This window comes from Lytechinus pictus, unplaced genomic scaffold (genome assembly GCF_037042905.1).
Source record: "Lytechinus pictus isolate F3 Inbred unplaced genomic scaffold, Lp3.0 scaffold_20, whole genome shotgun sequence".
NCBI lineage: Eukaryota > Metazoa > Echinodermata > Echinoidea > Temnopleuroida > Toxopneustidae > Lytechinus > Lytechinus pictus.
In genome coordinates, this window is record NW_026974141.1 from 2,371,190 (window position 1) to 2,398,482 (window position 27,293).

At 38.2% G+C, this 27,293-nt stretch overlaps 2 protein-coding genes across 3 annotated transcripts; one reads left to right on the top strand and one right to left on the bottom strand.

Moving 5' to 3' along the window:
- The first annotated feature begins 760 nt into the window (after window positions 1–760).
- Window positions 761–7,612, top strand: LOC135157913 (uncharacterized). Its single transcript, XM_064115104.1, has 2 exons — window positions 761–2,740; window positions 4,372–7,612. The coding sequence occupies exon 2, from the start codon at window positions 4,385–4,387 to the stop codon at window positions 6,149–6,151; it is 1,767 nt and encodes a 588-aa protein (XP_063971174.1). The 5' UTR covers window positions 761–2,740; window positions 4,372–4,384; the 3' UTR covers window positions 6,152–7,612.
- Window positions 7,613–9,479: 1,867 nt separating this feature from the next.
- On the bottom strand, window positions 9,480–26,775 carry LOC129283417 (actin nucleation-promoting factor WASL-like). Of its 2 annotated transcripts, XM_064115105.1 has the most exons (4): window positions 26,485–26,775; window positions 19,719–20,018; window positions 14,471–14,879; window positions 9,480–12,562 (listed from the first exon to the last, which is right to left on the bottom strand). In XM_064115105.1, the coding sequence occupies exons 2-4, from the start codon at window positions 19,991–19,993 to the stop codon at window positions 11,111–11,113; spliced, it is 2,136 nt and encodes a 711-aa protein (XP_063971175.1). In that variant the 5' UTR covers window positions 19,994–20,018; window positions 26,485–26,775; the 3' UTR covers window positions 9,480–11,110. The 2 variants fall into 2 exon arrangements, with proteins under 2 accessions (XP_063971175.1, XP_054775226.2); XM_054919251.2 differs by lacking the exons at window positions 19,719–20,018; window positions 26,485–26,775 and adding an exon at window positions 15,184–16,482 and having other exon boundaries at window positions 9,750–12,562.
- Window positions 26,776–27,293: the final 518 nt, after the last annotated feature.

Consider the following 27,293-nt stretch of genomic DNA (forward strand, 5'->3'; position numbering starts at 1 on the left):
GATGAGAAACCTTTATCTAAAAATATTTGCCTGTGCTTTCTAATTCATTTGAAGAGTTATGATGCTCCCAGTGTATAATTGCTTGCTTAAATCTATTGTAAAGTAAGGTACATTTTTTTTTAAATTGGAGTCGGACTTTAGAAAAATTCATTATTTGCATAATATGATGTTGCCATGAAAACGATTCATTCCGATGTATATGTGATATGTTAATAACTCATGATACGACACAAAGTGAATAGGCCCGATGGGATGTTTTATATATGAAAGTAATATCAATATCGAGTAGATCGGGGGGGGGGGGGCTTGGGGACACTCATAGACTTATACCAACATTTTTACGACCAAGGAAATTAATAGAAGGAGAAAAGGAAAGAAAACGCAGGTTTGAAAAAAAAAGATGAAACGTAATATCATTTTCGGAATATATTTATCCAATCTATCACAAATTATTATATTTTCACATTTCAAAAGGTTATAATTTTCGCTTGCTCGTTTTGCTCGATCGGGATTTTAAGGCAATGTGCCCCATCGGCCACGATCGAGGTAAAGCCTACCCCCTCAAAATTCAGCAAGTATATGCCACATCCGAGGTTAATGTGTGTCCATTAATTATACTTCGTAGTTGACAACTGGGCTTCGAACACAACGGCGAGAACAATATAAACGCTATACAACTGGAATATTTCATAATTTATTGACGTCCAATCAAATTGCTAATTTTTGATGGATCAGAAATTACATTTGACAATCCTCTGATGGAAATTGAATCAACATTTTGTATGCGTTGGTAGAAACCAGGCCTGCGTATATCGTCAATTAAATTTTGCTGGAAATATGGAGCTTAAATATAATGCTGTATCATTCTGGCGTTTATTAATACATAGAGGCCTACTTTCTTGCGAGTTTATTTAAGTTGTATGGTAGGCCTATATCTTGGACGTTCACAAATGCAGTAAATGGTATTCGAAGTTTGTTTTAGTTGAATTTGTGTTATTTTGTGTGCTTTATGTACAGCCTGGACGTTGGCAGATTCTGTAGATGGCAATCGAGTCTTAATACACTGCTGAGTGGGGAAACCTTATTTTTCTTGGCTTTACAACATCGACCAAGCGGAGCAAGCTTCATCTATATCATGTATAAAATGGCGCCTTGACTAGAATAGCATCCAGTATTGCACGAAGCCAAGAGAAAAGGATGTTTTGCGTTAGAATAAGACAAGAAATCCCGTATACATTGTCAATTAATTCTACTGCAAATATGGAGCTTTAATGTTTTATCATTCTAGAGTCTAATCCTTGCTCGTGAGTTTGTTTCGGCCGTATTAACTTGGACGGTCGTAAATGCAATAGATGGTATTCGAAGTGTTTTTTTTTTAGTTGACCTTGTATTATTTTCATGGTTTATCTATATTTCAGACGTTCACAGAAATAGTAGAAAGGAAATAGGGAATAGGAAATTGAGTCTTCAAGTTACATCGGGGAAACCTTATTTTTCTTGGCTTCACAACATGTCGACCACGCAGACCAAGTTTCTTATATAAAATGGCGTCTTGACTATTTATAATAATAGCTACCAGTCTTGTAAGAAGCCAAGAGAAAAGGATGGTTTTTGTTTTGAGAATTCGACGGGATGATTCATTATCTATTTGAGAGCGGCCTTTTTTTATTGGTGATTGCGACCCATTAAACAGATTAATGATCTATACTAGAGAAGAGATAAGGTAACTTAGAAGCTCGGCCCGGGTGCCTGGTAACGCAACGCGATATGTGCGACCAGACGGAACGCTGCCTTTTTGGCAACTGTCGTCCTCTTGATACAAAGCACATTTTGTGATAGCACAACGAGCTAGAAGTCTTGGTATCACTGCGAAATTACTGGAGGCTGATATTAAAAGGAGATGATGATGATTTGTTTTTATTCGTGTTGTTGTTACAAAGAACTATCGAACAATTCAGCCTTATGCATGCCGGATATAATTACTACAAAGCACACAATTTTGTAATAGTACAACAAGCTACAATTATACTCTGCAGAATAAAGGATGAACATACTTATGAACATATTAAGTTCTGGAATGATTACACCGTTGATATCTACCGGGTATATGCAAAGCACTTTTTATTTTGGTGATAGTAGAAGTCTTACTGTGGAATTATTGAAGAATGAGAAGGAGATTCGTCTACTTTTGGAAATAACCTCTGCTATTGAGCCTCTACCAGTACAAGTTGAATGATCATCATGTCATAATACACTGTGCTTGATATAGGAAAACAGAACCTTTCTTATTTTGGACTTATGCACACAAGAACAATAGACTATATTGTGCATTTTCTATCCCATATAAATGGACGATTGTGAATCGTTACTTGATTCGTTTTGTGGAATTGTGCGGACATCTTTGCAAACAATAGGTATATTATAAATCTATAATTGTTCTTTAACAATTTATATTCCCAAATGATGTGAAACTCGACGACTTTAGAAATACAACAGAGTAGCTTCTTTCCTTCGTGGATTTAAAAGATTCATCCCTGGGTATTTATGACATATTGTACCATAACATTTCTATGGGATACAGCCATCGTGACGATAACGGAATACAATGTTCATTCGAGCCGCAGATCATGAACATCATGCATGGTTGCCATGCAAATCAAGCATCGAGGAATGCCAGTGACGATATCTATACCTGATAAAGGAATTACGGATATATTATTTCCCCAACATTGACTTTGTGGTAAGTACAGTAGTTTATGTATGTACCCAGGAATGCGTTGTAATGCATGGATGGCGCCAAAAGAGGGGGGGGCAGGGTCATTCCTTCCATGTCCTTTCAAATGGTACATGTGACAAAGAAGAGAAGAAAGTGTGATGAATAAAGGAAGAAGATCAACGGAAAAATACAGTTTAGTCGTATGATAAAACTATGTTTTCTTCGCGAAAACAACAACTCCATCTTTACGGTTGCCGCCCCCCCCCCCATATAAACAAATCCCAAGACCCGCCCCTGCTGTACTGTATATTCTCCTTCTTAAACAGAACCATTGATTGGCAGTGTATAAGTTATTTGAGGAATACTTCCCCCAAGTATTTTCAATGGCAAAATAATCGTGATTGTCATCAAAAGCAATTAAAGTGAACCATTGTGCAGGAACTGTATTTTGTATTAATCATGTTAGATAATCTCAACTCCATTAATTACCATTTTTATTCATCATGGCAAACGGTGCTTATTTTAATCGTTATTTTTGGAATTCAGACTTCAAATCTAGTAGTTTTCTAAGAAAATAAGACAATTCAATTCAATTCAATTCAATTCAATTTTTCAATTCAATTCAAAATTTATTTCAATCAATCAATCATAAAAATACAGGTATATACAAATTATGTAAAAACATGGGATTGGGAGCCCCTAGAAGTTTTCATTTAAAAAAACTTGTGAGTGGGGCACCATTATGCTTGCATGGCTGTATGGAGCACTGCCGCATATGACTTTATGAAATAAACCCTTTACAAATATACATAACAAAAATTCACGGCCGCTTCGATTTCCATCATGTCCACTATTATCCAAATTACCGTCCACTATATAGCTCCCTTCAACAAACGTTAACTCCATAATAACGTACTAGAACGGCGCCGCGATCTTTTTATTCTGATTCACTAAAATACCCAGCAACCTCGGAATTAGTAGATAAAAGATACATGTCTTTAAAATGCGCTCAATACCCAGCGTATTTTGTATACTTGATATAACCAAGGAGATAACATTTTATCTTCTTGCTACATCGATAATGTGTTTGTATTTGACTTCGTGTAACCCATCGTTGGTTAGTTTGCGCTTTAGTTTGTTGATCATATGGTAACTTAACTTGTATCTTTGGCTTGTAAAAGACACAGCGTTTGATATCATACGTTTCAATATTATAATAAAAAGTATAGATCACAAGAATAAAACAATAACGGTCCATGCTATTGTATATAGTGGATAAAGTGGATATTGCGTTACTTAGTCATGTACGAAAAAGAAAGACCACTTTAAAAAGTGTAATTCGATATGATATAAGCCAAATGAATAATTGTGACAGTGTGTGAATATTCAATAAAAAAACCGTATTGAACAAAATTACAAAAATGCAATAATAGTAAGCTATATGACAACTCAAATCCCTGCTTTCACAATATTGAGGCTTTGGAATATTATAAATAACATATGGTTGAGGTATTTTTTCTATTTGAGCTATGTAAATGTCATAATACTAACACAGGTATATAGGCATTCATTAATCATTCACCGTACATTTTAGGAAAGTGATATAATCATTCTCACGCTGCCTTTTTCCTTTCTCGTATTTCAATCGATTCCAGAATTAAGCTGACAATGACCCGGATACCCGAACTCGGTGCCACCCTCTCGGTCTCAAAATTGGACACAGCGCTGAAGGAGAGAAAGTCTTTGACTAAGAGAGGGCGCCACACGTCGCAAAGAAAGACCGAGAGATCATATTATGATGCAAGTGGCTATAACAAGACTGTTGATCCCGACGGAGGTGGTGACGGACCGCTAAGTATTACTGATAATAGCGCACCTTCTGTTAATATAGCAAAACCGACTTACGAGCAATGCAGAGATGTATTAAAGAAAAAGAGACTGAGGAATGGACGATCAAGCCCAGATGATAAAGAAAGAAATAAGAACTTCGGTATATCCTCTACCGCAGCGAAGCTATCCCCACGTTTAGCGGGAAGCACCGAAAAACGCCGAATACATTCCATTAGGAAGGCCGACCATGGAAATGCGTTGTCTCCAGCCGAATCGGAAACTCAAGAGGACGAATTATGCACAGACATTGTCCATAGCAGCGATAATGATGGTGACAACGACGACAGTGATGATGACGATGAAGAGGGTGATGGCGTTTGTGGCGCAGACGGAAAGGCTGTCGGCGATAGGAAAGTTATTAATGTTAAATCTGATAAAACAGTGAGGCCGCACTCAGACAGCCGAATATCGATATCGCAGTCACGGAAGGAAAGAGCCCGGAAAACAAGTCTCAGATCGGGGGAAATATCCCACCCATTTCACGATACGACTCCACGGCCTCCAAACCACCAGGTGTCTCGCAACTCTTCAAGAGCATCAAGAACATTTCCAGAGGAATTGGGATCACCAGTTGGTGAAAGTATTGGATCCGAGAGCAATATACGACAAATCTGGAGAAAAGAGTTGGGTCTCGACGTCAGACCTCCCCGCCGCCATTTCGCACCTAAAGAATACATCACAGGGTTGGCGGTTGGTTACCCGGGTCAGAAGGCAGCACAATCTCAGAAGACAGTTACAACCACTGTAGTTCCCACTAAACATTCTTTGAGTGAGATCCAAAAAAGACGCAAGGTCCTTCCACCAATAGACGGTAAATCGAAATCAAAGACCACTACCTGTGATATCGAAAAGCCACCCGCTCCAGACCCAGTGAAGGACATCAACGCACTTGCTGCAGACTTATGCAGAGGTGCCTCTCTAGAAACAGGGAACCGTGAAGCCGAAGCTGTGTATCGAACGTTCCGCGATGCACGAAAGCATGCATTCTTTGATCTCGACTCCGACATCGGCAGTGCGAGATCGAAATACCTCCGTCCCTGCGCCGCTCCGCCGAATTCCGACGATGAAGAGGGGGATGGTGACGAAACTGTTCGAGAGGAATGGAATGATTCGTCCTATACACGCATCGTGCGCATTTCCTCGCCAGAGAATGACGGCGAGACTGTCATCACCCATACTGTTGACGCATCAAAGGTGTTTGACTTTGGAGGTCGTGTCGTTCGAAAGACGCAGATCGACGTGTTTCTACCGTCCGAGCTACCGGATGATGACATCCAAGGCGGGGATGACGAAAAAGGCAGTAGCGAGAATGAGGACCGTAAAAACCAGGGAAACGGAACTGAGGAAAGTGTCAGTGGTTTAATCGAGCAAAAACATAACAATAGCAGAGAACAAAGAAACAGAACAAATAAAATACAACGTGAACAAATTGACAATGATCAGAATTTTTCTTCCTCCGAAGAGGACGATGAAGCCTGTGATGATACCGGTTCTGACGAAAGTTACGAAAGTGACGATGACGATGAAGATGACGATGATAATTGAGAGGGATTCGCGGGAATAGTTACAGCAGGACAAAATTGTCCAATAGATAAAACCTGATAGGCCTCTCTGAAAGTGCAGGGCACTGTTTTTTCATCATGATAAAAGTGTTATAAATATTTATTGAATAACTTATTCATATATTTAACTTAAATAGAACAAAATGAAACTTAAGGTGTTTAACAATCTTTGATAGATCAATTCAATCGAGGATTTTATACTTTTGAAAACAATGAATTATTTTAGTTCGGTGTTTACAGATGGATCCCGTCCACAGAGATATACATGTATACTAAATAAAGTAGCCGTATCTCTGTGGTTCGGGCTTACGAAAAATTGTGATTGATCACATCAACCTAAACTATATGGAAATCCATTAATGTCATAATTTTCCCTTCAAGAAATTTGCAGCATGTCCTTTTGTTAAAAAAATGTAAACAAAATGGAACATACTGAATTGACAATAAAACGATGAATGTATGAATAGACAGATCTAGAAATTTTTTAAAAATTAATCATTTTATATGTTGACGTTGCTGGTTTTTCATTGTTGTGGTTGATCGGATCAGTTGCAATTCTTTGTAAGACAGTGCCATGGTGTTGGTTTGAGCTATGTTTTTTTTTTACCAGCATGCCAACCATAGCAACAAATTGGGACTGAAATCACCAGGTGCTGGGATATCAGTTATGCGATTAGAATCATGTTTATAAACCCATATTTTGTGTTTTAGAGCTCGGGTTACTTTTGTTCCAGGTCAAATCGGCACTTGCAACAACTCGGCCCTGCCGAAAAAAATAGGTGCCGAGTTGTCCATCGTAAAACACAATCTAGCCCTATGGTAAGATTGATATTGAACATGTTAAAATACAAAGAATCAATTGAAATCACAGAAAACATTGCAATTAATTTGTATTCAATGCAAACATTTGTCAACAAAATAGCGATCCGATATTAGACAACTCGGCACCTAATTTTTCGGCGGGGTCGAGTGTTGTCTCATGCAGGTGCCAAGTTTGCTGGTATCCGGTCGCTACCCGGGAGGCATGGTAGGCAGACTGATTCATGCTCCCAACACCGAACTTGAAATCACCTCGTCGAAAATGGCAACACATTACGTATTAAAAAAAAACTTGTTTATGCAGTCGGTCAACACTCTTACAAATATTGGGTAAAAATGTTCCATGCGAGTATAATTATGTATCCAACATTGAGCATTTCTTTTGGGCATTTTTATTTATCCAGTGTGCAGTATAAGTAATTGCTGCTCATTTTTTTAACCTTACTGGACAATATGCTTCCCGCATTGGGTAAAATACTGCCCGGAATTGGTTGGACACATAATTACCCTCGTGCTGGTTAAGATTTACCCAAATATTTTTACATTGAATGTTCCATCTAGCCTTTAATCATCTTGGTATCATTCGGTATAATTCAAAAAGAAACCCTGATCACAGTCATGTCGTAAATAAAAATGAATAAAAACTATTAAGATTCGTGTGTGATGATTCGTGTGTGATTTGTGCATTTTCAGAATTATAGCATCCGAGTCAGTCCAAACATTACAAAGCTGTTCGTAATGTTACAACATTACTAAACGATCGACTGAAATTTGTTATTAAGCGAAATGAGGTACTCCAAAATAACCCAAGTATTAAAAAAAATGGGCCCTGAAAATCATGTAAGCCTATAATTTTGACAAAAGATAAACATTATTGCATTCAACCGTTTGTCATCATCGTGAATTTTGGTATGCAAAGATTATATTTCAACTTAAAGTTCAAGTCCACCCCAAAAAATGTTAATTTGAATAAATAGATAAATATCAAACAAGCACAACATTTTTACAATATTTACCGATATGACAATAAGGACCAACCTGACTGGACCATAAAATGTTGAACAATCATGGTAATTCTACATGTTCAGGGATGAACAAAACTTTGTTTCACAGGATAATGAGGAGAAAAATAGACTATTTCATATTTTATATAATAAATTACATAAGAAATAGCGAGTGGATTACGCCATCAGTTACCTCATTTGCATACTGACCAGGATGTGTGAAATTAATCGCAACTTCAAAATGTCATGTCTTTCTTTATTTTACATCCGATTTTCATGAAATTTTCAGTGTTATGCTTATTGGATTTTTTCTCTTTTTATTCAAATCAATTTTTGGTTGGGGTAGACTTTTCCTTTAGATAATGAGAACTAAAATAATCAAGAATCTGATAAATTACTCAAAATGTGTTTTATTTTTAGTTATTAATATATCATGAATATCTTTAACCAACAACTTTGTTCTTAACAAAAAGAGGGCCGTTTCATAAAGCTGTTCGTAAGTTAAGAGCGACTGGTAAACCTTTCTTACGCGCTAATAAACCATTGCCAATGAGAATTTGGTGTACCGGTATACAATTTACCACAATAAAGGCCCGAAGAAAGGATCACCAGTCGTTCTAAAAGTCGCTCTTAACTTACGAACAGCTTTATGAAACTCCCACCGGGTCCTGTTCTTCGTTTTTTTTCTCCAATCATCACTATCATTGATTTCGCTCACGATGTTCGTGGTAATCGCGCCATCACTCGGCTTAATGAGTATAGTCGGCGAGAAAATCGATATGAAAAGAGCCTCAGATGAAAGTAAAGTGTGATAAGATAATTTTGATTGGCGCATGTATTCTTTTTTTTTATGTGAGCGTTGTAAAAAAAATCAATTATCAAGAAAATTGAAAGATTTTTTTTAAATATTCAACTAAAGATCAGATAAAAATTGCTTACAATAAAAAAAAAACTTTAAAAGTCAATGGGAGTATCGAATACATCGAGAGAGAAATCTTGATAAGAGACAGGCCCACGGAATGAAACTTCATTGAAGGCATGAAAATCAGGAGTGTAATTGGATATGGTTCCTGCTGTAAGTGGGAATTTGACCACCAGAAATGGGTGCAGTTGAAAGAAACAACGAAAATTGTGAGAAAGAAAGCAAAGGGAGGGAGTAGAGAGATATGGAACAACCATGGCCTGCCATTGGATGGGGAGTGCGTTGAACATAATACGCCATATCGTAAGTGGACGAAAGTTTAACTATAAACGGTCCGATGCATGGGGCTGCAAAGACTTACGTACAATTGCAAATCGATTGTAAATCGCAAGCCAAGCATGATGGGGGTGCAATATATCCAAGTTGGAACTGAGCGCAAATAAAACTTAATATTAATTTGTAATCTAATGACTTGAGCTGGTTAAAGTATGGAACTAGCCCTAAAAATTTTAAAAGAACATCTACATACCTTTTATTTTTTTATTTATTTTTTATTTATTTATTTTCCACTCGTGGGCTGGATGACCCTCTTCAGCCACAGGCTGTTCTTCTGAGGGGTCCATCTCCTTCTCTAACATAATGCTCACTCTCTCCCTCCCCCTCGCCCACACCCTCTCTCCCCCTCCACACTCTCTCTCTCTCTCTCTCTCTCTCTCTCTCTCTCTCTCTCTCTCTCTCTCTCTCTCTCTCAATTTTCCATGCAATTTCCGCAATCTTGACAACTAATTAGTTTATATCGCAAACGTTAAGAAAAAAAAATAGGGAAAATATCCGTTAGCTTATACGCCAATTTATCAATGACAAAATAATACAAATGGAATGCGTGTTTTCTTTTTTTAACAAGTTTGACATTGTTTTGATTGTCATACATCTACATTTGAATTTATTATAACATAATTAAATTTCTAAATTTCCTTTTTATATAGGTCAAGTCCACCCCAACAAAAAAACGAGCCTATTTTAATAAATAATGAAAAAAAATGCAAGCAAGGATAGCAACAAAATCGGTTGTAAATTTCACCAAACTGTGATATCTATATGGGAGGTATAGAAATTAAGTCATAATTTCTTTTGTATTTCATGTCACAAAATAGAAAATGCTTCATTTCTATAGATTCCAAATCAAATAATCTTTTCACTAATTCACAAGTAAGTGTATATATAACAATGGCGATTTTATGTTCGAAGGGGGTACAAACCAAATTTGAAATCATTGAAGGAAACTTTGTAATAAAATAGAAAAAGAAATATGACGCTATGGGCTCTCTAATTCGCACACCGACCACTATGTATATTAAATCAGCGTTCAGCGAAAACCAAAAGGGCAATTCCAAAAAATGATCAACCTTTTTGTACGTCCGACCCCCATTTTTTCTCAAGTCTTACTTCACTTCATAATCTGACCAAGTCATAGTCGTTTGAGAGCATTACAGAGTGTCAAAACAATCAGAAATCAGAGACAGAAAATTTCATGAAGGTCTTACATAATAATTAAAGGGGGTCGGACATAAATATTTCATGGAATTGCCCAAAAGTGAAATAACTTCATTTACAAACGACTTTGATCAGTGTTGGATCCTTTATTATTTTCTGTCTTTTCTTAATTAATAAACTCTTGTTATGATAGTCAGTGCATGACGTAATTTTAAGGAGCAACCAACAACGTGCACAATCAACACCCATGTTGAGCATTACACGGTAAAATATAGCACGTTGTTTAAGCCCGTCACTCTAACAAGTTGTTTAAACTTTTAATCAACTTTTTCTTGAAATTGCTCAAACGGCTTAAACAACTTGTTTATAACTTTGAACGATATTTGTTAGAGTGACGAGATTGAACAACTCTTAAATTTTAAACAGTGTTCATACAGTGTAACGGGTAATTATAGAATGTCATAACTTTCATTTTGTACAAATGAAATTTCAATGTCAGGTTTTCTTAATTTCCTCTAGTTATTCAAATCATCTTGTTGTTGTTGTGGGTGGACTTGACCTTCGAAAAACATCGATATTGGGTTACCATTAAACATGAACATGTACATCGATCGACACTTATCGATGTATTGACTTAGATTAAAATTGCTAGTACACTGACTCGCCCATGTTATACTAATGTGTCATCGAATATATAGGTTAATTATTCCTCATCATTATCTTCATCATCATCATCATCGTCATCATCTTCATCATCGTCGTCATCATCGTCGTAATCACTTCCCAACATCGACATCAAACTTTCCCTTTTACCATCTCCATGATCTGATTGTTTCGATTTAAAAGACGCCATACTCTCTAATCTGTTTGAGAGTGTCTTGCCTAATCCTTTCTGACCCCTCCCCGCCCTCTCCTTGCGTGTCCCGTGGAATGCGATCATAGAATAATCAACAAAATTTTCCCTCTTCTCCGATTTCTCTCTCTGTCTCTCTTCCATTCGTTTCCTCATCATCAGGAACTTCTCCTTGTCAGTCAATTTTGGTTTTTCCTCTTCCGGCGGCGGTGGCGTTTGTGGTTTCGTCACCGTGGTAACAGGCGATTCGCGATCGCTCGAAACGGATATTGACCGGTTATCCAGACGAGGTGATGCTGGCGGTAACGAAGGCGGTAACAACGGTAACCGGTTTTCGGGTTCAGTTTCTACCGCTTCCTCCGGTTCGGCCACAGAGGGCGCTTTACTTGAAGTCTTTGATTTTGTCGATTTTGACGACTTTGGTGTTTCTTTCTTGACGGTTTTCTTAGTTTTGACTGGTTTTGTAGGAGGCGGTGGTGATGGCGGCGGTAAAATATCCGACTGGGTTATGGCAGGTTCGTCCATCATCATAGGGGGTTCGATATCACTATCGTTATCATAGCTATCGTCACTATTGTTCTTCTGTCGTCTGCGGAACTTAACCCTTCGCGATTTGTTTGTACGTAGGAAGTCCACACGCTGTTTGTTCTTTCCATGCACACCGTCCACGCAACACGCTTCGCAGGTTCGTCGGAAATGTGTCGGAGAATGCGACGGTGCGCGTCGTCTGCGCTTCTCCTTATCCCGCCTTTCCTCTATTTTCTTCTCTTCCTCCTCGACGTTAATGTTCAAAACATCCCAATCGTTGATGCGGGCCTGGATGTATCGAATATCGAAGTTGAGATCGACGTGGGGACGCGGATTCTTCAAATCCAACGCTTCGAATGTGGCAAGGGGTTCGCTGTTGGCAATCGTCATGCTCTCAATAACTTCCGAAGTTTCGTCATTTTCCAATTCTCTTTTCACCATGTCTTTATACCAATCCTCCGACCCACGCTCGTCAATTTTCAAGCGAAGTCCCTCGTGCATGGCGGAGTTTTCGCGCGCTGTCTGTCCGTCAAGCTGCTGTCTGACCGAGCGCAATTTCTTGCAGAGCGCGACGTCGAGTTGCTCCTTCGCGTTGATAAGCCGGCGGTAGGTGGGTGAGTTGCTGCGAGAATGGTAACCATATTTTGATATCTCAACCACGACTTCTCGGGTTGATTCCCGGTGAGGTCTTTTCTGAGATGTGGTTGATTCCCGTCCCGACGTGATCGAATTGAGGCGCGGCGATATTTTGGGTGATCCGTTGACGATTCTCACCTACATGAAAAATAAAATGTAAAAAAATACACGATATGATTAATATGGACGTAGATCTTGTGATTATTATTTCATTTATAGCTTTAATTTACACACTTAAAATTTTGGGCAACAAACTGTGTTGGGTAATGTATGTTGGTAAAAATATTTATATATTCTGGGCAATTATTATCAAATTTAGCAAATTTATTACCCAATTAGGGCAGATTTTAACCAATAGTTGTGTGGACAGTATGTTGCCCAGGGTCGGTTAAAAGTTGGGCATTTTTCGCCCAACTACTAGGTTTAAATTGCTCATTAAGCACAATATCGAACATAATATGACTACATGTAGGCCTATAATTATATGCAGGCAAAAAGAGATACGATAAAATATTATACTGTGACGGTATAGCTTCTCAAAGAAAACATTACAAAATGAGTGAATGGTTATCATCAAATCATATGGAAATGAATTTACAAAACACAAATCAACGAATAACGATGAATAAAACTCGATCAAATAAAATCCAAGCTTGATTTGATATAACACATTTCTGAAATCAGTGGTATTGATACTGACAATGTAGGATCATATATACACTCTAAAACAAATCATTCAAAAATGACTAGTTAATAGGGTCAGTTGGGTGCAACTATCATTCTAGTCAAATTTGACTATTTTCCAGTCATATTTACCAGAACAGAGTTATTTCTGACTAGAATATAATTTAGAAGTGTGACTAGACGTATCAGTTGTACCCAGCTGACTACACTGATCTAGTCAATTTGACTGAGTTGTTTTAAGAGTGTAGTGCAACGGTACACTCCCATCAAATTAAAACTTGTCACTGATGATATGGCAACTTTGTAAAGTGGGGCCTTGCAATAAGATACTGCGTAATATTTTTAGTTAAAGGTATTATAAATTATGGGAGTTGAAATGTGCCAAACGGATGATCAGATAACGAAAGCTTTTGGGAGCGTTTCATGAAAGGACTTGCCAGATGTTTTATCTGACAAGTACTGGGAAGCGTTTCATGAAAGGACTTGTCAGACGTTTTATCCGACGAGTCCTGTTTTATCCGACAGTTGCTATAGTAACAGTGCTTCTCAACCAATCAGAATCCAGGAAAGTTGTCAGATCTGACCACTTGTCGGACGAAAATATTGATGAAACGCCCCCCTAGGGAAAGTTTCATCAACATTTTCATCCGACAAGTTGTCAGATCTGACATCTTTCTCTGATGTCGATTGGCTGAGAGGTACTGTTACTACGGTAACTGTCGGATAAAATGGGACTTGTCGGATAAAACGTCCGACAAGTCCTTTCATGAAACGCCCCCTGTTTTATCCGACAGTTACTATGGTAACAGTGCCTCTCAGCCAATCATAATCAGGGAAAGTTGTCGGACCTGACAAGTTGTCGGACGAAAATGTTGATGGAAACGCTCCATGGATCTCATCAAGTCTTCATCCTCTTGGAGAAATGATCAAAATGTGAGGATCTCGGATCTCTAGTGTCAACATCAAGTAGAATAGATGATCAGATAGTGATGACAAGCGTGCCATGACTACATTGTGTAAAAGCTGACTATATCTCATCACGTTTATATATCGTGTCTCTGATCTCCTCGATATGATAAAGATCCAAGATCTAGTGATCATCTCTTCCACAAGATGTCGACATGACAGGATGATTTTCGGGAGCTGGGTGGCACATCTCAGCTCATATAGTTATATGACCTAATAATAACCCATAATAAGCAGGAATTGTTGAATTAATGTATCTGCGTTGTTTATCTAAAACCATGTTTATTCACATTAATTGTTACATTGTTGTTTTATGATTTCAAGGAAGTATCCGACTATCCGTTCATTCGTCCATTTTTCATTCGATATTTTGTTCGATCATTCATCTTTTCCTACCTTTAATCTCGGATTATTCGCCAAGCTGCGAAGAGCCGAGACACGTTGCACCAGACCCTCACATGACGCACTGACGAGGGCATCAGCTTGCCTCGATGAACTAGCAGAAATTATCGGCAGACTCGACGTCGAACTGGAAGAAAGCCGCGACATCGAGCGAGAGGAGACGTTCGGCATCGCGCACCAGGAGGACGCTCTCGTGAGCTCCGGCCGAGGTCGTTCGCCCGTCACGCCGGTGAGGTTGATCTTCGGTGTCCGGAGCTCGCCCACCGTGTGTGATCTCGTTAAGCCGAGTTCGCGGGTACCAACGTCGGGGCGAGTCTGACTCCGAGTGAGTTGTGGAGACGAGTAACCACTGAAGGAGTGGCGGTCTGCAACGCGGGAGGCCAATCCGTTGTGGATCCAGCTTCTGTGGTCAAATAAAATGAAAAGGAGTACGAGCCCTTTGAATGAAATAAGTCGGTAAAATTTGGTAAAAGAGGGTAAAAGATTAACGGAATACAACATTAGTATTTAATGAATGCATACATTGGAAAATTCATTTCAAATTTGCAAAAGAACAAAAAGGGGAAATGAGCTACTAAATATATTAGACTTAAAACAGAAACTTTATTGATTAAATGAATTGTCGAGACACACAGCTAAATGACTCGAGGAAATTTTTAAGAAATGCTGCAGAAATTTAAAAAAAGAATACAAAGTGTTCGACTTACTGCGTAGTCATGGTAATATCTCTCATAACCCAATATATTCCAAAGTGTGAAACGGTGGATAGTGATACACATGAAATAATCCCACTCCTGGCACAATAGTTCGGGCAATATTTTCACTATCACTAAGCGAAGGCATCATTTCTAGTACATGACTCGTTTCCAATGATAAATATTAAGACATCATAAAAGTTTTAGACCTTAATATTTTTTATTGAATTCTTCTTACAAAGCCTGCACCCTCATAGAGAGACCTTTTAATTCATGCTAAGGCAATTCCTTCCGTCCTGTGAATTATGCAAAGAAAAATCCATATTTTGTGGTTTCAGGTCAATCAGCAGAGACATAGTTACGCCGGAACACCTGGAGACGCCATTGTGTCGAGCAAATTCCTTTTTTTTTTCAATGATTAAAAATGAATTGGGTTGATTAATCATTTCCTATCAGATTAAAATGATCAATGATTTTAAAATGATTCCATGTTAGCAGCAGGTCAAATCCTCTTCACCTATAACAAATTGAATTTTGAGGACATCAGACAGGATCGACAAGAACTGCTCTAGTTCGGCAACCTTTGCGTGTACTGAGTTTCAGTGAACCGTATTAATCGTCATCCTCCACTGAGATTAGCAGACCTAATAACTCTGTACTGGACAGAGAACAAAGTCAAAGAAATCCTGCTTTAAAGTTCAAGAAAATGATTTCTAACGGACCAACAGAATCAATAAGTCCCTTGAGAGAAAGAAAGTTCCCCTTCATGAAAGGTAATCCAGTAAAACTTATGGTGGACACTTCAAACGATTACGATGTCTTCTACCAGAAGAACAAATCATGAACAGTGCGAAAACGGTTGTCACGCGCGCCGTCGATGAATCGGTGAAAAATGATCTCAGTGACACTTCGGCAAGATTGAAGTGATTCCTCGCGTAAACAAAAAAGATGGCCCTTCTAACTGTCTGTGCTCATCGCTGGCGCAATCAATATTGATTGAGTTGTGTCCGACAACTTTGTTCGTATCTGTTTTTCAAAAGGCGGCCTGCGCTCAGTTAGGTACAGAAGAAAAGACATTGCCTCCGGCTCTGGGAGTTTCCTTTGATGCAAAAGTTGTGTAACTCATCGTCAACACTTTAAGGACTTCATGTTCTTATTCAATATAGGTGAAAGCGTTGACAAAAGATGACCTTTTTGGTTTTCTCTTCCAAAATTACGATCAACAACCAAAAAAAATGTACTACTTTGAGAAATCTTCGCGGCTATACTAGCGAATATTCTTCAGACACTGTTTAAAGTCAGTTGGACTATGAACGGGGCTCATAAACTTTATGACATGGTGTCATATTCAGGTCGAAAACTTGGGGAAAATATCCTGAGAGTATATATAGGTACTCAAAACCTTAAAGAAAAAAAAATCGTTACTTTGCGACTCCATTCGACTCTTAATTCTTTTTACAACTCACATATCAGCTCATCGTGTAAGAGATTCATGTGGAATGTATAATGCTTTACCATCAATCAGATGTTTCACCAGAATTAATGTGCACTTTTACATTATTAGAAGATGATCCGTACTGGAAAAAAAAACAATTATCGGTATTATTTTTTTTTGAGGGGGTGGGAATTGATACTTCGAAAATTCATATAAATTCATTGATTGGATTAGTGTTGCATGTATTCGCTCGATAGAGTATCCATGAAAATTTAGCTCGGCCTAATTTTCGTGCTATAAACATGTCCTCTCGTAAAGAGTCATGCCATAGTCATTTTAGGCGACACCGACGACAGACGGATCAAATATATTACGTTATTATCAATGACAGATACCATCGGTCGGTTAGGGGGTCGGTTATGTTGCTGGTCTAACTGCGGCATCACTGAATGATATCGATTGGTATTAATGTGTTAGACGGTACGCATGATTGGGTCATGGCCTATCTTATTATTGATTATCATGTTCCATGGACAATGGAAGATCGATATTCTGAGGAGGAAAACAAGATATTAGGCTGCCTAGAAGTGATCTGCCAAGTGACTCGGTCAGTGTCTCATTGGGGACAAGGGTGTGGAGTTACAACCCTTGTTATATTAAATAGGAGAATGGGGGTAAGGGAGAGGGTGAGGTCTTACACCCATTGGTATAATTTATATAGGCGAATGGGGTAAAGATATTTATAGGCGGAGATATTTTTTTCAGGAGGGGCAAGGATGTCTTACATCCCTTATTGATTGGATTAATAGAAGGGGGTAAACAAAGAAAGGAGAGGAGAGAAATATTAGGAGGATAGGAGCTATATAGGGTGTGGACTTGACAAAAAAATATGAGGGAGAGGAAGAGGATGATTTTTTAAGGAGAGGCATTAGGGTGTGGTGTTACACCCAGCGCCCGATCAAGGTAGCCGTGCTGAAGCCGGGGTAATAATAGCATTATCATGTTAAGCAGGGCCCGCTGGGAGAACAGTTTTCAGAACTCAAGTGGCTACCCTGGGTAAAACATGACGTTATTATTATTATTATTATTTTGGTTTTATGCACTTTGGTAAAAGGGGCGTAAGAACGGACAATAGAGAAATTAAGAGGTGTTGGCGAAATGGAAAAAGAGAAAAGGGGGTATATTCAGGAAAGGCAAGTAAAAAGGTGTGGTCTGCTGGTCCTATATCACATTTTGGTACATAGAAGGGGTAAACAGAGAGGAGTGGGAAGAGTTGAAAAGAAAATAGATAGAGAGCACTCTAAAAAAGAGTAAAACAAATAGCAAATATACATGTTCCCATTTTACCCAATATTGGGTAAACTTTTTTAACGTGAGGATGGTTAATGATGAGAACTGATGGGGGCAGAGACATACCTAGAAAGATTATATGCCAGAGGCGCCACTTTTAGGGGCGCAAAAAAGTAAGAAAATTAAGTGAATTGAATCACTGAGAGATTATTAAAAAAATAAGCTTTTTTTTTTTCTTGATGGTTTCCTGATTAATACAAATCGCATGGTTTGCCCTGTTCAGAATCAATGTATTTTTGGACAATAAATGATAATGATAAAAAGTCTCTATGCTTTTAATACAGTGGAAATCTACTCTCAAAACAATAATACTTAAGTTTCAGCGATCAGCACTTAAATCATAATTTGATATTTACCCGTCGAATAGTAATATCCGTACAATTAATGTTTGATTGATCATAAATTATTGAGATACCGGGATTTTTTATCAGTTAATTTTGTTTCGCTCTCTCTCACTTCTAAAAGTAAAAACGGAATCAATTACGATCAGCCCCCTAAATTTCCTTTTGCCTTATTACGCCTCCTTAGACAACAGAAAACATACACATGACCCTGCGTGTAAGCATGACGGTCGTAGATATTCTGAAATCTTGAAGATTAAAAAAATGGCATTGGATAGCTCATTAACAGAAGAGATATTTAGAAGTATCTGGACTTTAATCGCGATATCTGCTTCATACAGGTTCATACATTTGAAAATTTGAGTTTGTCTTGTATATGTGTATAGTGTCTGTCTACCTCTCTCGCTATTTCGGGACAGCAGCAACCTCTCCCACCTGACTGTAAGCATGGACCTATTATACCGCCCCCCCCCAAAAAAAAAAAAAAAGGGGGGACGATATATACCCGTAAGAACTGAAGTTATATACTTTGAAATGAGGTCCATGCTGTAAGACTCCAATACAATCTTTAACAGATAACTGTCTTATCATTCTTCAATGTCTGTGACACAGAATAAAAAAAAAAACACCTTTGTCTTAATCTAATGTTATCTGTCTAATACCTCGGTCACATTTGTTCTACGGCGGCCGTACGGCGAGTCGAAAACAGTCGTTTTAACAGTTTTTGTACCAGCTAAATATAGGTGGTTTGAATAAAAATGAATAAAACGGCTGTTTTCGACTCGCCGTACGGCCGCCGTAGAGCAAATGTGACAAAGGTACTTAGAGACATTGACGCCAAACTGACACACTTAAATCTGATTAATTGAATTTCCATTCAACGTATGTGTGTATGTTTGTAAATGCTGTTATATAGTTTTATTATGGTGAGCATACTAAAATATGTTGGTTATTACTATTATCTTTTATTAATGGGGGGTGTTCGAGAGGGGCATGACGTTTCCCAATATTATTCAAGGAGTAAAGAGGGCCATGAAAAGGAAAAGAAGATCGGGGAATAAAGGAAAAATTAATTCGTTAAATATATCCTATACGCCCCCCGTTTTGATGATAAAGTAAAAATGCTCCACCCCCCCCCCCCCCCCCGTCTTTCCAGTCTACCACCGAATGTCGCAAAGTAACACTTGCTTACAAAATATTAATACGAAATAAATATGAAACGAAGAGGACATGGGTAGGCGGTAGGCCAGTATGTTCCATAGAATTTCCACATTGAGAAAGAGTAAGAGGCCACAAATTTACGTTCTCTCACGATTTATGAGTGCACCTCACTTTTTTTGGAGGGGCGGGGATTTTATTTTTGTTTGCTCATTACGTCAGTGCATATAGATACATTATTGATCGACATATTATAAACCTACCTGCTCTGTTGACCATTACGCCTCCTTTCTAAATCAGCCGAAGCACACTGCCCCATCCGTGACCTCCTCTGTCTCTCGGAACGGACGCTCTGAGCCATCAGTCGGTCGTAGTACATCGAGATGTCACTGGCTGGGGTTCCCAGTGGTCTTGGACCAGCGGTTCGACTTTTCATGCTGGACCGGACCTGGTCCTGACGAGAGGTTGAGTAAGGTCCATGGTTAGACACGGACCTGCGCGATGGTGATGCGAATCGTATCTTGTCCGTATTCGTCATTGTTGTCACCGTTTCTCAATTCGTACTGACGGAATAGAAGAGTTGAAGAAGGTCATTAGAATTCTCTTTCATCATCTTCATCATCATTGCCATCATACGTTACCACCAATTCAATAATCATCATCACCACCACCATCCTCATCAGTAGAAGCAGCAGTATCGGCATCATCACATCATCATCAACATTATCATCATCACAATGACAATGATGTTCATGATCATGATCATCATCATTTTCATCAGCATCATCATCATAACCATCATCATCATCATCATAATCATCATCGACAAAAACATCATCATCATCATTTTCATCAACAACATCATCATCATAACCATTATCATAACCACTGGCGTAAATCCGTGTTAATGGGTGGGGGGGGGATGACTGAAATATTTTGGGGTTTTTTTTTGCAATCATGTTTTTAGATATGCAAGGAATTGTCAATGATATGTCCACAGTGGCGTCCCGTGGGTCACGGCATTGGGGGGGGGCACCAGCAAAATTTTTGAATCACTGAGTGAGTGCGCTAGTGAGCGCGCGAAGCGCGCTCAGTTGCGCTTATTGCCAGTTATACTGACCCAACGAACGTAGAGGGCAGCAACACACGACAGTGTTGCTTTTAGGAAGGTCCACTCCGCTCAGATTTTGTGACCACTTAAGCCCCGCCCCTCACTCAGCGCACTTTTTTGGTAGATTGTAGAGTTGATTTTTTTTCGTTTGTTCAATTTTACTATTTTTTATGGATACTGAAAACTCCAGGAAATAATGTAAATATTCTTTAATAACTGTTCATTTATTTTTGGAAAAAAGTAAGACAAAATGTAATCATGATTCTTGTAGTTTGCACATCAATAAACATACATAGTCTGATGACATTGAATTACCTCTTTTCTGCTTAATTTCGCTGCCCCTACAAAGCTACACCAGCCAACACGAGAGCCAATACCTTGATCTTCTGGCATAGCCGCGCCGAAACTTCCGGGACACATCGGTGCGCGTACTGCGCAAATGCAATGCTGGCCGCACTAGCAGGACTGGCAGGATATCTAGACGCTACTCGACTTAGCCAGATATGGACTTGAACGATATGGACTTAATCTGTCATTGATGTGGCACTAACTGCCAGTTGCAACGATAAATGATCAAGGTTAGGATCCGAATTTTCCCCTACAGTGTAGATCGGAGTCTGAAAGTATAAAATAATTAATCGATATCCACGAATCCGACCCAACTTTTTTGCAAGACATCAGGCAGAGCTCGAATACGGCCACCAGTCAAGCTCAAGCCCAGGTAAGTCCTAGTCTAAAGTTAGACCTAAGTAACAGACCAAAATTATCTGGTCCAGTATCGAGCCATATATGTTTTGACGGGCCTTGACTTGTGAACTATCAAGAGACGAAGGTATATGTCACAGCTACTTTTTTCATTCCATAATTTCATCCTAATTTGTGCAATTAGCATGCGCAAATACCAGCCAACCGTATACCTACCTCTGCATCGACCGGCCGGCCGGGGCGCTGGCGCGGTCAGCCATGGCGCTTGCACTCAAGCGATGGCACTGTTGCTGGATTGTGTAGGCGCATTAATGTGGTGCAGCGAAACATAGATGAAGAATGTTCAACCTCACGTATATTTGTTATCATGTTGATATGCGAAAGTCATGAAATTGTTTTCACCACCACGTAATATTTTAGGAAAAATACAGAAATAAATATTGAATATTTTTATGCGTGATATTTGCTGTAAAAGTCTATCAAGTAAAATTGTTGAAAATGAGGAAATAAAAAAAAATCAACTCTACAATTTACTAAAAAAGTGCGCTGAGTGAGGGGCGGAGCTTAATAGCGGTCACAAAATGAGCTTGACTAAATCGGGGTGAAATTAGCAGATTGGTTTATTTGATGGCATAATCAATCCTGTTTACTGAAGAATTAAAAAAACAAAAGACAATAATCTGGTGATATTTTTCATTTTGAAATGTGGTAAATTTTTTGTCAATTGTTTTTATATTTTTCTATTTCTATTATTGGGATTTAGTCTTGTCATAATCTGTTATTTTACCTCTATTTTGTTATTAATCTCTGAATGTATCGCGTCGGTTCGTGGTTTCGTTGGCATGCCTACCAAATTGTGCGCGCACTTCATTTGTATGCGCGTATCGAGTGGACCTTCCTAAAAGCAACACTGTCGTGTGTTGCTGCCCTCTACGTTCGTTGTACTGACCTAATAAAGACATTTTAAGGACAATGTCATTAAACGGATATGTATCTCACTGATCAAATAATGCGAGCACGAAGCGCGAGCTGAAATTTTTTTATATTCACACATAAAAAGGGACATTATAATTAAATTTGTGTAATCATGATAGGTACCTGTCTCGCTAAACAATGCGAGCGCGAAGGGCGAGCTGAAAATTTAGATAATTCAGACCTGAAGTGGGGCATTCTAAGGTTTCTTTGTAGGAATTAACTAGGACCATACGTATTTCATTAACCAAATGATGCGAGCGCGAAGCGCGAGCTGAAAATTTTTGATATTTAGATCAGAAGAAGGGACACTTTAACGACTGATTTTAGGAATTCATGAAGAGCAGACATATCTCACCAATCCACTAATGCGAACGTACTCACGGACAGGAAATGTTTCATATATACGAAGACCTCAACATGGGGCAATCACCTTTTTAGTCATGAAAAAGAAGCATATATGTCACTACATAAAACAATGATACCTATTCAATTTCAATTTAATATGTCTGCTCTTCATGAATTCCTAAAATCAGTCCTTAAAATATCCCTTCTTCTGATCTGAATATCAAAAATTTAATTTTCAATTTCAATTCAATTTATTCAAATAACTCAAGTGCTAGGAAATATATTTGGTTTATATTGACTTGAAAACGGGATGTTTTAGTATGGTTGGGGGTCCTAAAGCTACGCGGGTCCTAAAGCTACGCACCACTCATCGCGCATGCAATTCCAATGGCAAAATAAATGCGCACTCTAGCTCTGTGTGTGAAGCTGTGACGAACGATCCCTATTCAATTTTTCTACAGAGGCTGCAATAAATCCTTGAATGCAGAGAAAACCAGCAAATGTTTGGAATTTCGGAGTTATATTCACTTTGATTTCATATTTTCCTATAATAATACGGACATATTTTAGAAATTGAGGCACAGGAAATACTATTTCTTTGCATGATAAATTGAGTGCGTAGCTTTAGGACCCCTTCTACATCGGGCGGCGAAATTAAGAGGTGTTCGGAAAACACGGCGGGATTTTCGTATTAGTGAGTTTTGTGATATTTTCTTCTTGGTTAAGGATATTTAGAATATTTATTACAAATTAGTGAAAAATAATTGTTCAAATATTACAATTGGCATAGTTTTTATCATTTGGAAACAAAGTGCGTAGCTTTAGGTCCCCCCATCATACAACAGGATTATATATCTCGTTAAACAGACAATGCGAGCACCAGGAACAATGAAGACGTAGGCCCTGGGCAAATTATGTTTCATAAAGTTATGATAAGAATGTTTCTTATGTAATGTAACATAACATAATTATAATATAATATAACATTATAATGAATAATATTTTCCTCCTTCCCACTACGTTTCTCTTCCTTTCTCCCTCTTTTCTCCTTTCCCCCCTTTCCCCGTTTTTTGGGGGGTCAACCGATGGGGGGGGGGATGTGCCCCCCATGCCCCTCGTAGTTACGCCACTGTATGTCCATATGGCAAATACCCCTCCAATATTATTATCTTTTTACCCCATGATGGTTTAATGGTTTTATTAGAGATTACATTAAAAAAAAATTGACATTCCATCTTAATCCCTTCCCAAAGACCCCAACATTGATGAATTGGAAGAAACGGGGGTTTCTCTTCAATGTTAAAATAAGGACATAAGTATTTCGTTTGGAAATGGTGAACTGGCTCTTTATTTGCATTTTGTGATTCAATAATATTGTTTTATTTGTTAAGCGGTATTTTAGGAAGAATTTTCACCAATAAAACAATTATCTCTTGTGATTTTTTTTTCATTTCTTTCGTAAAAAGTGGGGGGATGTTACATGTACAGGCCATCCCCCTCCTCGAAAAGTGGGGGGGGGATATATCCCCCCATCCCCCCCCCCCCCGGGATTTACGCCAGTGATCATAACCATCATCATCATCATCAACAACAACATCATTATCATCACTTTATTATCATCATCATCACCATCATCAATAATCATCGTCATAAATGTCTTCATTATAAAATGACCACGTCGCTAAAAGTAATATTCTAACATCGACGAAACTGTCCTGTCAACAGGAATGGACTTCGAAATAGGACCATGCCCCCTCTGTCAACCATTAATTAATAAGTCTTGACGCTGAATTATATGGTACTTCAAATATTGATTTAGTCGTTAATGGGTTTTCTTCCCGACACATTGAAGGTACTGATCGATTTATTGGCGGCGCTCCAGGGACAGGGGATGACCATCCCCAGTGGTATTTGATTATAAAATTATGAAGATATATGATAAAGTGGATTTTAAAAATGAAAAGAAGAATATTAGAACGGAAATGCCTTGGACATACTTCCATTTAGAAAGCCAATGATAAATATCATAAATAGTAATCATGAATTATATGTATTTCCGCCCCACCCCCTTCAAAATGCCCTGATACCGCATTTCGGTATATAGCTACTCAATTAACGAGCCCTCAGAAAGGTCCTCTAGATTGTTCGCCATGCTAAGAAAGGGTCTGTATTGACACAATATCGATTTGTCAATTATCGCGTGAAGCAAAATGAAATCATCACCTAGATCGGGTAAACTTACACGCTCAATTCTACTGAGATTTGATTTCCAGTCGGTATCAACCGAGATTTGATTTCCAGTAAGAATATATACAAGTAAAATAAACCAATACAGGATCAACATAATATTATGTATGATATTAATGGACAGTGACGCCAAGACCTCATGAAATATTCCTTTACTATAAAAAACCCATGCCCAAGACTTGAAAATTTGACATTACTAATATGTTCGGATCGCCAGATTGCATCTTCTTTTAATATAATTATTTTATCATATATTTTTTTTTTATTTGTCTAGTATATGCATGCCCTTCTAGAACGTTGGATCTTTATAGGTCACACAAAATTTAACAAACAAACTTGAATAACCCAAACAGAGAGTTCACATTCGCATAATCCCTGAAATTTCAATAGAGCAAGTATATCAAAGCATCTTTTCAACAAACATATATTTTATTGGACGGAAGTATTCCTTATGCTGTTTGTTAGAAAGAGCGAACCCAAAAATGCATTTGTTTTCAATATAGAATCTCTGCATGTGGGAAGGTGTTTTGCTGATGAATTTTGGATAGCGATTGTTAGTTCTTTAGCTGTTTAGTATACTTATTTTATGTTGAATTTGAAGTGGGGAAGAGAGAAAGAGGGGTGAGGAGAAACCTGGAAAGGTAAAGTGGTGTGTATTTATTCTTAATCCAGTTAAGCATATTATGTATTGAAAATTTCCCATGAATCAGTAAAATAAGAATATACGGGGGAAAACTTAGAACAATTGCATTCATACCATTATTTAAACGTAAAACCGGCGTTTAAACGTAGCACAAGAAAATTTACATTTTTTTATTATTGCACACAATATGAAATAGGCAAAATTTTGAGAAAAGATTTAACCTAATGAAAATAATTTATGACAAGCGACTAAGATATACTGCATATGCTTTGGGATTCATTTTTACCAAACCATGCACGCCCTGTCTAACTGTAATTGACGTTTATGATAACATCGGATATTTTTTGCGGTAAAAAGGCGATGACGGGATCATAATCAATCAATTAATCATCATCATTACCACCATTATCATCATCATTACCACCATTATCATCATTATCATCATCATCATCATCACCATCATCTTCCCCACCATCGTCATAATCATCACCATCATCATATCATCATTATCATCATCGTACACTCTATAAAAGTTTACCCCATACTGGATAAAATGAGAGCATGCATGTTTGATCATGTAAAATGATACCAAATAATATTATTTCACGCAATGTTGCGTTGAAATTTACCCTTAAAACATGCATTTTGCCCAATATGGGGGAAAAAGATACAGCAACCACGCATGTTGCCTCTCTACCCAATATTGGGTAAATTTTTACTCAAAGAGTGTAATGATTATGATAAGATTTTTATCGCCATCATCATGAATTCATTTAAGACACGAACATTGAGGTAACAAATAATGGCCCCTTAAAATTTTAGCTTTTTTACTATCGACACATTACAATCCTATAACCATTATCATTCAGTTGGTACCGCATGAACTTCCGTAAAATTGAACATTTATCAGGACAATATCTTTTGTCTCGTAGTCCTATGAATTCATATCCCGAAAATAATCAATGATGAGATAATTAATGAACAATAAAAACACTTAACTTACCAATGTTTCAGAAAAAAAAATCATGTCCATGCACTTAAAGAAAATAATCATGCTCTTGAAAATAGTTTTTCATTTCCTGACGAAGAAGGACAAGCTTAATAGTTCATCAAACGGATCCCCTGGTTCCAGAAATATTATTTCAAAGTAATAAATACTGATATAAATCCATGACTAAACCTCTGTTAAACGGGTATAGGAAAACCCTCGCAGGAGACCTCGCCTCGGTAATAGCTTCAATATCGATTTGGGTTTTTGTTTGCCTTTTATCAGTGTGGGACCTTCTCGTCTACTGAGATTTGCTTTCGGCCCATTCAATAGGGGTATTCTCCCAGTATTGACTCAACGTACAACAATCTTTAATTGTTTTAGACATTTCGGCCCAAGGCGATTCGGTCGAGATCTCGATTCGATTTTGACATTGAACCGTACTTGACAGATTGGGATTCTTTAATTGGTGGGGGGGAGGGAGGGGTGCTCCCTAAAATCTAGGATTCCATATAGGGCGCTACATGAAGTACCAGATGAAGTAGCACATAATTCGATCCTCATCATACTCTGCGAAGGCGTCCGCGTTATGCCACTTTTTTTGGCCGGGGGCGGGGGCCACTGAGGACCCCCTCCCCCGCTAAGTATGACACAGTACACCAATACATCCACTAATAAAGACATGTTTGAATGGTGCATTCCAAGTCACTTCAACTTCAAGTAATAACACACATTTTCTTCTTGCACATACGTTTATAACTTCGAGTCATAATTTTATAGGCCTAATCAAATCCCCCGATTAAAAAAAAATATATATTTCATTA